Source organism: Carlito syrichta, unplaced genomic scaffold, assembly GCF_000164805.1.
Source record: "Carlito syrichta isolate Samal-C Ts95f unplaced genomic scaffold, Tarsius_syrichta-2.0.1 Scaffold302083, whole genome shotgun sequence".
In the NCBI taxonomy this organism is placed as follows: Eukaryota; Metazoa; Chordata; class Mammalia; order Primates; family Tarsiidae; genus Carlito; species Carlito syrichta.
In genome coordinates, this window is record NW_007246179.1 from 177,834 (window position 1) to 193,379 (window position 15,546).

The 15,546-nt window shown below is 44.3% G+C and overlaps 1 protein-coding gene across 2 annotated transcripts in view; it reads right to left on the reverse strand.

Annotated features, from left to right (window-relative positions):
* PPP2R1A (protein phosphatase 2 scaffold subunit Aalpha) overlaps positions 1 to 15,546 on the reverse strand; it is a 40,381-nt gene that overhangs the window by 18,415 nt on the left and 6,420 nt on the right. Inside the window, exons 2-3 of one of the 2 annotated variants that reach the window (XM_008056022.1) lie at positions 7,212 to 7,302; positions 1,074 to 1,174 (exon numbers count right to left, since the gene is read on the reverse strand). In XM_008056022.1, the coding sequence (XP_008054213.1) occupies positions 1,074 to 1,174; positions 7,212 to 7,302 (192 nt within the window). The remainder of the gene's footprint in view (positions 1 to 1,073; positions 1,175 to 7,211; positions 7,303 to 15,546) is intronic. The other variant, XM_021711347.1, reaches the window with a different exon arrangement.

Consider the following 15,546-nt stretch of genomic DNA (forward strand, 5'->3'; position numbering starts at 1 on the left):
AATGTATGCAATGATCTAATTTACATAGTTTCTATGTGCACATATGCACAAATTATACAATACCAATGAAAGCTGAGAAACTAGAATGTAATGGTAATTATCAAGTTTCCTTAGACAAAGGCTGTTTATCAAGTCTCCTTAGACAAAGACTGTTTGGAAAAAAGCAAACTGCCATATTTGCTCAAATCTAAGATACCAACAATTATAAAAACAATCACTATTTTACATAACCGTAAAAGGAAGAAAGACTGTGTAAAGAACCATCAAGTGCAGATGCCAAAGTATGAAAACTTTATGTCTTTAGAAACAATGACATACAGAATTATCAGGGGAGGTAGTAGTAGTGGCCTAGGACTGAGGAACAGTAGAAACTAAGGGACTTTCTTTCCACATCATCTTTTCTCAAACAGTTCCTGTTAGTGTCTGACCCATCTTTATGTCCCCAGCTGTCACTCAGCACAGGATACACAAGCAGTGGGGTCAATGCCTGGGAGAGAGTCAGACAGACCTGGAATCCCAGCTCCACCACTCACTAGCCACATGACCTCAACAAGAAGCTTAACATCTCAGCACTCCAGGTGACTCATCTACAAAAAGGGAACCCTCGCTACCGCACAGGGTAGACATGAAGTCACAATAACAATAATGACAATCACAGTTAACACCTATTGGCGCTTACTAAGTACCAAGTACTGTGCTAGGTAGGTTTTAATAACTCCCATTTTACAAATGAGAAAAAAGGTTCAGCACAGAGAGGTTAAGAAACCCTCTTACAAGTCTCACTTAACAGTAGAACCCAGCCTGCTTCCAAACCCAAAGCCCTATATGTAGAATCCCATGGGGCCTGGTACTAGTCATACAGGTGCCCAGTCAACTGTAAGGATGACAACTGCATTCAATATTACTATATTAAATGCCACTCTTGACTTGTTAGATTAAAGTAGATGTCCAAGACCCATCTGTTCCGAGGTAATCCCAGGCTCTCCTACATTCTCCCCTCCCTGCCCTGGGCTGGCAGAACCACAGGTCTGACACCAAGGGGCAAGCAAGGAACTTCCCTGCCTTCCACTCACCAGCAGGCAGTGCACGTACTCTGGGCCCCCCACCAGAGTAGTGAAGGTTCCCAGTTGTTCCGCCAGGGCCAAGAGGACCTCATCTTCATCATAGATGGTATCTGTGGAACCAAGACAGACTCCATGACAGTCCCACCTCAAGTCTGACCCCAGCCCAAGCTTAGAGCAAGCAGGCTCCACTCTGCTTCTTCAGGTTGTCAGCACTCAGTCTTCCCACTTGCCCATTTGCTCCCCACTCTCCCCCTGGGCTGGCAGAGACCAAGGCACAGGTTTGGGTCAAATGACAGAGTCCTGCTTCCGTCCTTTCCTAGGTGTGGGACACCAAGTGAGTGATTCCACCCAGTTTCTGCATCTGTAAAATGGTGCCAGTCATCTCTCCCTCTCAGTGAGGAGCACACAGGACCAGCTCTATAAAGCACAGAGCATGATATATGGGAGCCTTTTTGTTTTGGTCCAGCTTGCCTCCTTGGCACTGTCAGGAATTTAATTTTATTCTTAGAGATTCAGTGCAACTACCACTTCTTATAAGATTTTTTGGGTGCCCCCAGGACAACTTCTCTGGGCTCACTCTCCCTCTGCCCTGATGCCACGTTCTCAGAATCCTTATCACACAGGCTGTGATGCACAGTCAGAAAGCAATTCAGGGTCACTGAAAGAACAAATGATTACATGAAGGAAACCTGCTCTGTCTCTAATGCATCAATCCAAAGGCCTGTCTCCTCAAGCTCTATCCTCTCTTCCCTGAGGCAGTGGGAACCGCTCATTTCTGCAGCAGAAGATGCTAATATTCCTGGCTTTTATTAGCACATAAACCTCCTGCGTTTAAGCTGGGCATATGGCAATCCAGCTGGAGACTACATTTCCCAGGTTCCCCTGCAGCTAGCATGACCATGTGACCTTGCTCCGGCCAGCAGGATGTGAGTGGAAGTGGTAGGTTTAAATTCTAGGTCACCTCCTTACCAAGCCCCTTACTGAAATAGTCATCACCATCACCCACAACTTAAGGTGGGCTCAAATTTCACTCTCGGCTGGGCTAGGTGGCTCAGCCTGTAATCCTAGCACTTTGGGAGGCTGAGGTGAGAGGACTGCCTGAGCCCACGGGTTTGAGAATGGCCTGCACAACTTGGAGAGACCTTGTCTCTACAATAAATCAAAAAAATTAGCTGGGTGTAGTAGCGCACGCCTGTAGTTCCGGCTACTTGGAAGGCTGAGGTGAAAGAATCGTCGGAGCCCAGCAGGGCGAGGCTGTGGTGGCCAGGAGTGTGCCACTGCACTCCAGTCTGGGCAACAAGAGTAAGATTCCGACTCAAAAAACAAAACAAAACAAAAACCTCGCTATATTGTTGGCTGGTTGTACAACAACTCACTTCACCTCTCTGAGCCTTTCTCATACCCCAAATCACAACAGGGTTGTTCTCACTTTGTAGGGTTGTTCTGAGACTGAAAGGAAATAAATGCTTTCTGTGACGAACTCAGCACAGGCCAGACACAAGGGTCTGTGCCACTGCCTCTTCCTTCAGTAAATTCTAGCCAATGTGACAGGCCACACCCAGTTCCTTCCCAGCCTCGGTTTTCCTGGCTCCCTCTGCTCTCTTTGTCTATTTCTAGAGACCTTATGCATATCCACAGGCTCAAATCCTATTCTCCCTCTGCTTTCTCCATGTGGCCAACCTGCATTGCCAAAAGTTAAGCACATGGGAATTGCAGCACCCCATCTTTCTACCGTTCCAATCCAAACAGAACTGTTCTCCTAGGTCTTGAGGGTCCTCCCCTCTGAACCAGGCTGAGAACTCTTTTACCCTAACATCACCCTGACCATCACTAGCTCTTGCCCGGGCAGCAGCAATAGCTTCCTAGCTGATGTTCCTGCATCCTTACCCCTACACTGTTTCAGTCTCCTCCCAGAATCCAGAGTGACACTTTTAGGTGTAAATGAAATCCTGAAACTCCTCCACTTCAACCTGCCAAGGGTTTCTAGAAACCTGATCTCACATATGTGGCCAGCATTCTCCAACCTTATGTCCGAACCTCGCCCTCCCTTAACAACTGTACTCGACTCTCGGTAGCCTCACTGCTATTCTTCCAACACACAGAGTACATGCCTACCAAACCCCTAACTCCGAAATGCTCTTCCCACAGATGCCTCTGTTATATTCGGGGCCCTCTGCTGAAGGTCATAGCCCCAGAAAGACCTGCTCTGACCCCACTTTAATATCCTTTGCCATCTCTCCCACTCTATTTCTCTTTCTGGTCTCATCACTCATTGTCTACTACACTGTTGGTCCCCCCGACTGGAGTGAAAGCTCTGTGAGGACAGAAAACTTTGAATGGTTTGTTCTGTATAGCCAGACTAACACATAGCATGCAGTGGACTAACAGAGACTTAAGGAGGAAATACACATTTAAATAGCCTACTAAAAAGAATGTTCTTAACTGCTCTGTAAATTAGCTTAAATAAGCCAGATGCTTCAAGCAGGAAATACTCTTTGTTCCTGAACTTGAAGAAACATCAAGGCAAGATTCAAGGTAGATCTTCAACTCCTCTCTTCTAGCTCAGGCATCTGCATTCAAAGGCTTCTGGAACAAAACAACCAGGGCAAACCTGAGAATTCTGAGGCTACTATTCTTCAGCATTTACCTAAGTCTTTAAATGGCAGGCTACTTTACAGTCTGACTGTAGATACACAGGTGACTTGACTTACTGCAGTACCTACCTATGTCCCAGAAATTACAACCAAAAATTACCAACGCTGGTCTTTCTTTTTATTTTTTAGAGAAAGAGTCTCACTGTGGCTCAAGCAATTGTCCCATTGCAGTCTTCCAAGCAGCTGGGACTATAGGTATGCACCACCACGCCTGGATAACTTTTTTTAGAGTCTCATTATGTTGCCCAGACAGTTCTTATGCTCTTGGCCTCAAGCAATTCTCCTGCCTCAGCCTTGTGAATTGCTGAGGTTACAGGCATGAGCTACCATGTTGGGCCACCACTAGTCATTTTAATCAAGTGTGGACGTTACATTGTTATGGGCTGACTTACATCCCCCCCTGAATTCACATGTTGAATTCCTAGTTCCCTGTACATTAGAATGTGACTATAGTTGGACACAGGGGCTTTAAACAGGTAATTAACAAGACCATTAGGATGGACCCTAAACCAATCTAACTACTGAATATACAGAAAGCCAAAAGGGACTGGGTGTAGTGGATAACTCCTATAATTCCAGCACTTAGGGATGCGCTAAGGCAGAAGGAATGCTTGAGGCCAGGAGTTCAAACTCAGCCTAGGAAACATAGTGAGACCTTGTCTTAAAAATAAAAAAATCAGCCAGGTGTGGTGGTACACACCTGTAGTCCTAACTACTTGGGAAGCTGAGGCAGGAGAACTCGATCGTCTAAATCCAGAGGGTAAGCCTTGATTGTGCCACTGCACTCCAACTTGGGCAACAGAGTGAGATCTTGACTCAATTAAAACAAAAAGGAAGAAAAGAAAAACACAAGGGATCTACACTTAGAGATGTGACCATGTAAGAAAATGAGACCAAGGAGAGAGGCTTGGAACAGGTTGCTCCATTATCGCCTGCAGAAGAAACCAACCCCACCAGCACCTTGATCTCTGCCATCTCAAAGTCAAGGAGAGACGCCTCAAGAGAAACCAAACCTGCGAATACTTTGATCTCAGATTTCTAGCCTACAGAAGTGTGAGAAAATAAATTTCTGTTAAGTAAGCAACGCATTGTGTAGCATTTTGCCCCTAGTCAACTAATATACTATGGTCAATTTGTTCCTTATAAAACTGATTCAGAATGTTATATAGGTGTGAGCTCAGAGAGGGCTTTTGGCTTTTTCTATCAGAAACAGTATCAGCTTTCCTGAAAGAGAGTCTACCAGCCACTTGCTATTTTGTACATTTTTACAATGGCTTGAAGCCCAAAGCAGAGCAAATCTGACATTACTTGGGACTCCAAAAGCTTAAAGAAATCTTTCTCTGAATCACTGGCTCCTCTTCACTCATATGGCTTCCACACTACTCTGGTCCCCACAGTTCTTCCCATCTGAATTATTAGTATATTATATTATATGTGATCCTATACTATAATAAAGTTAACACTTATAACCTAAACTAACTGAATATTCACAATGACCCAAATTTGTATTAGACAATCATTTTCATTTTACAGATGAGGAGCTGACGCACACTAAAGCAGGGCTGAACCCAGGCAGTCTAGCCCCAAGGTCAATGCTCTTAGCCACTGTCTCCCAAGCAGACTTCCTTCCTCTATCCTTCTCTTCCTTCCTCTGCCCTACCACCTCAATACAAATTCTGCACATACATAAGGTTTCTTCTTCTAAATCTCATCCCTCCACCCTACAGCAGTTATCTACAATGGCTGCCCTGCCTTCCTATGGATCAAACCTAAACTATCCCATCTGGCATCCTGGCGAATCACCCTGGTCAACCCAGCTACCACTGCTTTTTACTCATGCCAGTCACACTCACAAGGCTGTCTTTCTTACCACCTCGTTATAGAATCAGCAGCAGCATGCCCTGAGCGTTTTCTATGAACCGGGCTCTGTGTGGAGCACTTACGCCTTCCAACACCCTGTGAGTTAGCTACTACTCTTATACCCCTTCATAGGTAAGGGAACTGAGGCTAAGAGTGGTCTACTCATTCCTAGCAGTTGGTGGCATAGCTGCCTGTTTCAAACCCAGGTTCTTGCAACTTTTTTCCTCTACAACTTTTTCACCACTTTATGATTCGCATTCTAAACTGTTCAAGTCTCCAGAAGTGCACCAGTGGAAGCCACTTGGTTTGGGGTAATCTGTTCAATGTCACATGCGTAGACACCTACTCCTCATGTAGCATTCAGAGTCAGACACACGTCGTTCCTCAGTCACTAGCTTTGTCACTGGGGGCAAGTCACTGTACCTCTTTAGGCTTCAATTCCCCATATGTCAAATTAGGAGAAGGGTAACAATCTCAGACCCCTGCCTCTCCAGGACCATCATTAAGTCCAAGTAAGATGATCATGTGAAGTTTCATTAGTGACAAAGCACTCTAAACTTTCAGTTGCAATTTTAGCTAGTATTAAGTGCAAAGCATGAAGTAATAAAGAGAATAATGATAACAGAGTATTTATTATTAATTGGTGGTCCAGTCTGTATCAGACATTGTACTAAGTGCTTTACCTACATCTTCAGACAGCAGTGTTAATAACAGTCTAGGAGTTGACACTTAGGCAGCATATGCTGGGCAGTGTAATAAGCACTTCACAAGTTTCTTATTTAATCTGCATATTAGGTCATACTATTATGCACATTTTACCCATGAAGAATTGGAGGCAGTAGAACTGAAATACCTTACCCAAAGTCACACACCTAGAAAGTGGTAGAGCTGGGATGTGAAATCAGGTAGTCAGGACCCCAAGTCTGCTATTAGTTATCAACCAACGCTGGTGGGTTTGGAGACCAGAATGACTAAATAATATCCCCTCCCAGTCACCTTCTAACTGTATGACCTTGGGGAAATGAATACCTTGCCTCTCTATACCTTAGTTTCCTCAACTATAAAACAGGGACAGTAGTATTACCTGCCTTAAAGGCATTGCTGTGAGATTTTGAGGTTAACCTGGTGAATGAAGATGGTGACGTGCATTTACTGAGCACAAGCACCATTCTAAATACTTTGTGAATGAACTCAATTCTCAAAACATTATATGTTTACCCGGTTCATGGTAAACATATAATGTGTTAACAATTATTGTTAATATTTAATGTGTACATCAATGCTATAGCACATGGATGATTTATCTTCCTTTTATAGATGAAAAATGTAAGAAACAGTCAAGTAACCTAAATTGTCTAAAGTCCCCAGTCTCCCACTGTTGAAGCTACAATTCAGACTTGGTGCCATCTGTCTCCAGACCCTTTTTGCCAATGCCCACCTCCATCACCCGAGACCCTTGTGTCAGTGCAGGACTGCACTTCTCTTCTGAATCCTTGTTCCCACTCCAGTGTCTAGCACAGGGCAGACACTTACAAACAACTTGCTAAATCCACAATAAGGACTATCTTTTATCTAGCAGGGTCATCCCCCAAAAGCCTCTACTCCATCTGGGGCCCTGGATCCACCTCATTACCTGTAAGGAAGGGTAGAAGCTCGCTTCGGGTCCTTTCGACCCCAAGGGCCAAGGCGATGGTGGACAGCTTCTTGATGCTGTTGAGGCGAAGCTAATGGGAGAACAAGAAAAGAGAGGGAAAATGTTAGAAATCCCAGGTACAAGTTCAGCCCCTGGAAGACTTGCTAGGTTATGGCAAAGATGCTCAATAGCAATTTGGCAAACACCTATCAAGTGAATCATTAAATAACAACAAGAGTAGTAGCAGCAGCAACAAATGTAAAAGCATCCTTTGTGTCTTACAGAGCTGACACCTACTCAGTTGCATGGCTCAAAACCACTCTGTCTGAAACTGTACCACGCTCCCCAACACTCCCTTCCTCTTCTTTGGTTCAGCCCCTTCTCTTGCACTCAGCCCCACCTGCCACGCTACACACTGTACTTTAATAGCAGCAGCCAGGTTTAAAGCATGCTTACTCTGTGCCAGGTTCAGCTAAACCCTCACATTCGCGAGCTCATTTATTCCTAATAACAACTCTATGAGGCCAGAGCGATTTATAAGTCTTGTTTTATAGACAGGGAAACAGGCTCAGGGAGTAAAAGTCTGGAGAGTTAAGATAGCATGGAATAGGATTTAAACCCAGGACTGCTGGCTAACAGTGATGATAAAAGAACAAACAATGTTCTAATAACATTACTATAAAAACAAGAGTAGCATTAGTAGTACTAGTCATACCACCAGTATAGTGGGTTGAATAGCAACCCCAAAAAGATATGTTCTAGTCTTAACACTCGGTAGTTGTGAACACGAAAACAGAGCCTTTGTAGATCGATTTAAGTTAAACCGATTTAAGTTAAACCGATTTAAGTTAAATCCCAAAGATTAGATCATCCCGAATTGAGGGTGAGTCTTAAATCCAAAGACAATGCATTTGTAAGAAACAGAAAAGGAGAAGACAGATACACAGAGGGGAAGGCCAAGTCAAGACGGAGGAAGAGACTGGATAATATATTCATAAACCAGGTAATGCCAAGAATTGCTGGCAGTCACCTGAAGTTAGGAGAAAGGGCACGGAATGGATCTCCCTCAGAGTGTCCAGAGGAACCAACCCTGCTGACACCCTGATTTTAGATTTCTGGACCCAGAACTGAGAGATATAAATTTCTGTTGTTTTAAGTCACACAGTCTGTGGTGATTTGTTGTGGCAGCCCTAGAGAACTACAGATTTAGCTATCATACATACTAGGTCTCATGCTAAGTAATTACATGTTGGGACCTCATCTGATCCTCCTCTAGGACCCAGGGAGAAAAGCGTGGCTGATACTCTTTTTTCATCACTGCAGAAACTGAGGCTTAGAGAGGTAAAGACACCAGCCAAAGTGAGAACTGAGGGAGCCTGGGATTCCAACGCCAGCAGCTCTGATTGCAGGGCAGACTGAAACTCCATTCTGTTTCTTCACCTTCACAGTGGGGCCTCTCCTACCTAGTTCCCAGGGCTGTTCCAAGAATGTAATGAGATCACACCTGTGAGAGTGGGAGGACACACCCCTGCGAATGAGCAAGTGATGACAGTCACAGAGGGGAATCCTATTCCTGGACAGAGAGGGAGGACAGGTACAGACCAGGGTATGAGGAGCAGGACATCCCTCAGCCTGTTCTTTTCCAAGGGCCCATAGAACTCAGAGGTCTGCAAATGACTGAGATCCTGCATGAGTTGGGTTCTCCAGTCCAAGGGTTTAAGTATTTATTTGGGATCGCCAACAATGATGAGCATCTGATAAAATGCTAGGATGGTCTCTCAGAAAAATGCACACACTAATTTTTCATACAGTGGTCACCTAGGTCCAAAAACTCATTTTCCTGGCATTCAATGGACCTCAGGACAGAGTACTACAAAACCTGCAACTTACTTTCATCTAAAAAATAAAATATATGGACAGACAGATAAACCTACAGAAAGACAAAAAGCTAATATGGCAAACACTAACAATTACTGACTCTGGGTATTAAATACAGAGGTGCTCACTGCACTAGTCTAGAGGTTGCAACCCTTGTTCTATAAATTTCTAGACAGTACTTTCAGCTTTGCCAACCTAACTACTAAACTCTGTCCTTGTGGCACCAATAGCAGTCACAGAGCTGACAATATATAAACAAATGAGCACAGCTGTATTCCAATAAAACTTTATTTGCAAAAGCAAATAAAGTGGGCTGAATTTGGCCCACAGGCTATAGTCTGCTGACCCTTGTATTAGTCTTTCAATGTTCTGTAAGTCTGTCAATTTTCACGATAAGATACCTCGGGGAGTACTGATTTAGCTGCCTATTTCTTTCCTCTTTGTTTACTCCAAGTCAGATCTTTGTGTTCTTCTCTCAGTTGGGTTATGGGGAAATGTTCATATGTGCTACAGCCACAACAGGTGAGCAGCAGCCCTGAGGACAACGAGGTGGCAGCAGGGGATGATCTCAATAATAACCACCGTGCCAGTAATAGCAACTAACGTGTATTGATTGTGTATTATGTAGTTGATAGTGTACCAAGTGCTTGACACAGATAATCAACACATTTAATCCTTTTAACTGCTCTGAGACAGGTATTGTTACTAGTATCCTAATTTCACAAGTGAAGACACCAACTCACAGAGAGGCTGTCACTTGCAGGAAAACAACAGAGCCACAATCAGAATGCAGGTAGTGTGACTCAGTTTCAACATCACCATCATTTAGGAAAGATGCCCAAGGGGTGGGCCAGTGAGAACCAGGCTGCCTATCCCATGGTGGATAGCCCCTTCTTCTCACTCGTGTCCTTGGAGATTCTAGTTTTGGTTTCATTTAAAACATCTGCACAAGGGAGGGACATTGCAGGGGGCAGGGGGGAGGTAACAACACAAAGGGCACCTGATCCTAAACCAGGGTAAGTGAGGACCACCTGCACATACACTACTTATGTGTACATAACCCTGACTTGTACCCCACATCTTTATTATAAAATAAAATACAACTTCAAAAAGTCTACTAGTTTCTTTAGGCAAACAGCACACTTGAGAAAGGCAGACTGGGGTGGTGCTTTAGATGTGTACTGGCTAGATTCAAGGTTAAGCTGTTTACACATTAACTTGAAGCTGGTGGGTCAGAGGGCACCAGAGGACCAGTGACTGGTGTCTGCACGGAGGAACAGCAGCTGGGTCTGCGACCTCAACCTACGGGATCTGACACTACTTTCAGGCAAACAGTGTCAGAACTGATTGAAGGACACTCAGCTAGTGACTGCTGCAGAATTAATTGCTTGGTGGGGAGAAAACCACCCCCACGTATGATCACAGAAGTATTGTGTTGAGTGAGAGAACGGGAAAACCATGGTTTGGATTTTTATAAACAGTCCACTCATACGGTACATGGTTCCATGACAGCACTTATCATCCTGGGTTGGAACTGCCTGTGTCCCAGCAGACCTCTGCACAGAGTCTAGTACATGGAGGCTTAATAAATAAAATCCCGCTGGGCTCAGTGGCTCAGCCTGTAATCCTGTGCCTTGGTGTCTTGGGAGGCTGAGGTGAGTGGATTGCCTGAGCCCGTGGGTTCGAGACCCGCTTGGGCAACTTGGTGAGACCTCATTTCTACAATAAATCAAAAAATTAGCCGGGTGTGGTAGCACGCACCTGTAGTTCCAGCTGCTTGGAAGGCTGGGGCGGGAGCGGCCACTGCACTCCAGTCTGGGCAATGGAGTGAGACTCCAACTCAAAAAAAAATTAAAAAAATAAAATAAAATCCTCCTTCCCACTACATGCACCTGCAGAACAAGGCCCACCTTTGAAGACTCACCTCACATTCAATCCATGGAGCCTTCCGTAATATGAATGTGTACATTATAATCCCACAGGTAGAGAGTCTTTACTTCACAATCAGAATAAAAGTCAAGAACTTACTCTGGCCTATAAGGCCCAACATGATATGGTCCCAGTCAACTGATCCAATCTCACTTCCCACCACTCCTCCCCCCATCGCAGAGCCTGTCACAGTGGTCTCCTTCACAGTCATCAAAAACAAACCAACCAACCAGCCAAGCACATTCCCAGCCCAGGCCTTTGTGCTTACTGATTTGCCTGAGCCTGGTAAGCTCTTCCCCAGATGCCCCCAGGCTCCTCCCTCACTTCATCAGATCTTTATCAGGTCAAAATGCAGACAGACAACATGTCTATTCAGCATCTCCAAGGACAAAAAAAGACCCTCCCAGTCCCTGTCAGCTGATGTTTAACAGCTGATACAAGTGTTCTGGTGATGCTACTGTGCTGCTTAGTGACCCTGAACACATTATTTCTTCACTGTATTAATGGCATGTCCTATTTTTTACTGTTAAATACTTACATGTGAGTAAGTGTGAGAAAATGATTGCTTATAAGTAGCGTATAAATTCACTCAGAAATGACGTGATGCCAACAACCACAGACCTCCACATGCAAGGCTGAGATAGTGACATTGCTGCTTTCTGATGGTTCAATGTACCCAAACTTTGTTTCATGCATAAGATTGTTAAAAATATTATGTAAAGTTACCTTCAAGCTATGTATAAGGTATTCATTTGTGAAACATAAATGAATTTCGTGTGTAGATATAAATCTCATCCCTAGTAAATCTCATTATATATAGTATGCAAATATTCCAAAATACAAAAAAAACCCCAAATCCAAACACTTCTGATCCCAAGCATTTCAGATAAAGCATACTCAATCTGTATTTCTTTATTTAGCATTTATCCTTCTCCACTAGAATACTTTGTCTTCTTCACTCTGTGCCCTAAAAACCTAGAATAGTGCCTGACAGAGTAAATGCCCAATAAATATTTACAGGATTAATTTTTGTAAAATAAAGGAAATACAGACAGTAATATATGCAGAGAAAAAGAATTACCTAGAGGAATATGCTCTAAACTGTTACTGTTTGGCATAGGTAGTAGCGGACAATGGGGTAAGGGGTGGGAGGGTCTCTAACATGTGTGCTTTGACTCCTGAAGTTAGGATTTTAAAAACACTCTGGCAAAAAAAAAAAAAAAGGAGAGGGTGGGGGATGGAAATGGGGAGGAACAGGTGAACAAATGTGGCAAAATTTGGAAAAAAATTTGTTGCATCTGGGTGCTGGGTACTATTTTCTCCACTTAGGTATATGTAGACACAACAAAAATATTTAAAGGGAAAGAAAACTAGTGCCTATCGCAGAAGGCTTTTGTAAGGATTCAATTAACATACACCAAGTACTCAGCACACTGTTTGGGACGCAGCAGGATCTCTCAGTCTCAGCACTACTGACAATCCGGGCCACCCCTTTGTTGTGGGGTTGCCCTGTGCAATGCAGGCCATTGTGCACATTGCTGGCCTCCACCTACTAGATGCCAGCAGCACTCCTCACCAAATGTTCCCTCAGGGACAAGATAGCCCTGATTTGAGAGCCACTGCTCTAGAGTAACCATTAAAATCGTTTTTTAGGCCGGGCTCGGTGGCTCGGTCTGTAATCACAGCGCTTTAGGAGGCCGAGGTGCCTGAGCCCACGGGTTCGAGACCCGCCTGGGCAACTTGGCGAGACCTCATGTCTACAATAAATCAAAAATTAGCCAGGCGTGATAGAACGCGCCTGTAGTTTCAGCTGCTTGGAAGGCTGAGGCGGAAGGATTGCCGGAGCCCAGCAGGTCGAGGCTGCGGTGGCCAGGAGCAGCCACTGCACTCCAGCCTGGGTGACAATGAGACTCCAACTCAAAAAAAAAACAACTGTTTTTTAAATGTGCAAAGCACCTCTGATAGACAAAGCCCCCATTATTTCACCACCACCATCACCACAACTACTGGTCGATATTTACTGAATACTTAAGTATGCTAGGTGCTGTTCTGAACACTTTAACATGTACTAAACCCATTTAATCCTCACAACCCTAAATTTACAAAATTATACCCATTTTACAGATGAGAAAACTGAGGCTCAGAGTATAAGTAACAGAAACCAGCCGGGTTTGGTGGCTCAGCCTGTAATCCCAGCATTTTGGGAGGCTGAGGTGAGTGGATTGCTTGAGCCCACGGGTTCAAGACCCACCTGGGCAACTTGGCGAGACCTCATCTCTATAATAAACCAAAAATTAGTTGGGCGTGGTAGTGCATGCCTGTAGTTCCAGCTACTTGGAAGGCTGAGGCGGAAGGACTGCAGGAGTCCAGCATGCCACTGCACTCCAGTCTGGGTGACAGAGTGAGACTCCAACTCAAAAATAAATAAATAAATAAGTAACAGAAACCTAGCCTCTCAACCAGTGGACCACATTTTGAGAAATACAGAGCTCCAAGCACTTTCTGGAATACTACTACAATCTGGCCTCTGCCTTTCACTGGCTTGAGGTGGGGCGAGAGGATAAACAAGAGATGGAAACCCACTGAATTTGTGCCAGAGCATGAAGAGCTAAACCCATGTTTCATCACCAACATCCTCTTGCACATTTTTCCAAGTATAAAACAATTAGCTGTCATGACCGCTGAGTGAGGTCATCACTAACTAAATGCCTACTGAGGCAACCAATTAAGTACACTAGGTGCTGTTCTGACCAATTTCACTCATCATCACAACCATGTAGACCTGGACTCTTCATCATTTTTCCCATTCTGCAGATAGGAATCTGGGCCAAGTGGGGAAGGCACTGCTCAAGAGTACACAGGGAACAAACTAACAGAGCAGTGGTTCAAACTACAACCATGCCCAACTCCGCCCTCTACATCACCTGCCAGTAAATCCTATCATCCCTCCTCAAAGTATCCTCCATCTAGCCACCTTTTTCCATCTACAGGCTGACACTGGTCCTGAGTGTCCTGCAATGGCATCTCAAGAGAATAATCTGTCCCTGCCCAACCCCCTACTCAACAGAAGAGGAATTCCTTTAGAATAAAGTCAGATCCTGTCATTCCTCTGTTCAAAGCCTTGCAATGGCTCCCCCCAACCACACCCCATCTTACCAAAACCTTCACCCTGGCCCACAGGCCTCACTTGATCTAGTTTCAGCCCAGTCCTCACCTCTCACCATATTGCCATTTGCTCTGCTTCAGCCATACTGGCCTTTAAACACATCAAGTGTCCTCCCACTCATGGCCTTTATACCAACTATTCTCTCTGCCTGAACTTCCACCACCTGTTCATTCTCCCTCGTTTCATTCAAGGCCTTGCTCAATATCACTTCCTCAGAGAAGTCTTGCCCCACCTATCTAAAACAGCAGCTGTGACCATAAATATCATTAAATACATCAACAGATGTAAAAACAAGAACCACATGATTATCTCATTAGATGCAGAAAAAGATTTTGATAAAATCCAGCATCCCTTCTTCATAAAAACCCTCAAACACCTAGGTATAGAAGGAACATACCTCAGCTGGGCTTGGAGGCTCAGCCTGTAATCCCAGCACTTTGGGAGGCTGAGGTGAGTGGACTGCCTGAGCCCGCTGGGTCAAGACCCGCCTGGGCAACTTGGCAAGATCTCATTTCTACAATAAATCAAAAATTAGCAGGGCATGGTAGCGCGCGCCTGTAATTCCAGCTACCTGGAAGGTGGAAGGATCGCTGGAATCCAACAGGTTGAGGCTGCAGTGGCCGGGAGCGTGCCACTGCACTCCAGTCTGGGTGACAGAGTGAGACTCTAACTCAAAAAAAAAAAAAAGAAGGAACATACCTCAAAATAGTAAGCGCCATCTACGACAAACCCACAGCTAACATATTCCTAACTGGACAGAAACTAGAAACATTTCCCCTGAAAACTGGAACAAGACAAGGCTGCCCACTCTCACCCCTCTTGTTCAACATTGTGTTGGAAGTCCCAGCTCGGGTAATTAGACAAGAGAAGGAAATCAGGGGTATCCAAATAGGAAAAGAGGAAGTCAAGTTATCCCTCTTTGCTAATGATATGATCCTATACCTTGAAAATCCAAGAGAATCTGTCAAAAACCTGCTTGCATTGATAAAGGACTTTGGCAAAGTCTCAGGGTACAAAATAAATGTGCAAAAGACAGCTGCATTCCTATACACCAACAACAAGCAGGCAGAAACCGAAATAAAAAGCACAATCCCACTTGCAATAGCCACCAAAAAAATGAAATACCTCGTTATCTTCCTAACCAGAGAAGTGAAATTCCTTTACAATGAGAATTATAAAACTGCTCAAAGAAATCCAAGAAGACACAAACAAATGGAAAAATATTCCATGCTCATGGATAGGAAGAATCAACATTGTTAAGATGTCCATCCTACCAAAGGCAATCTACAGATTCAACGCAATACCCATTAAGTTACCAACATCATTCTTCTCAACCTGGAAATGACAATACAGAAATTCTAT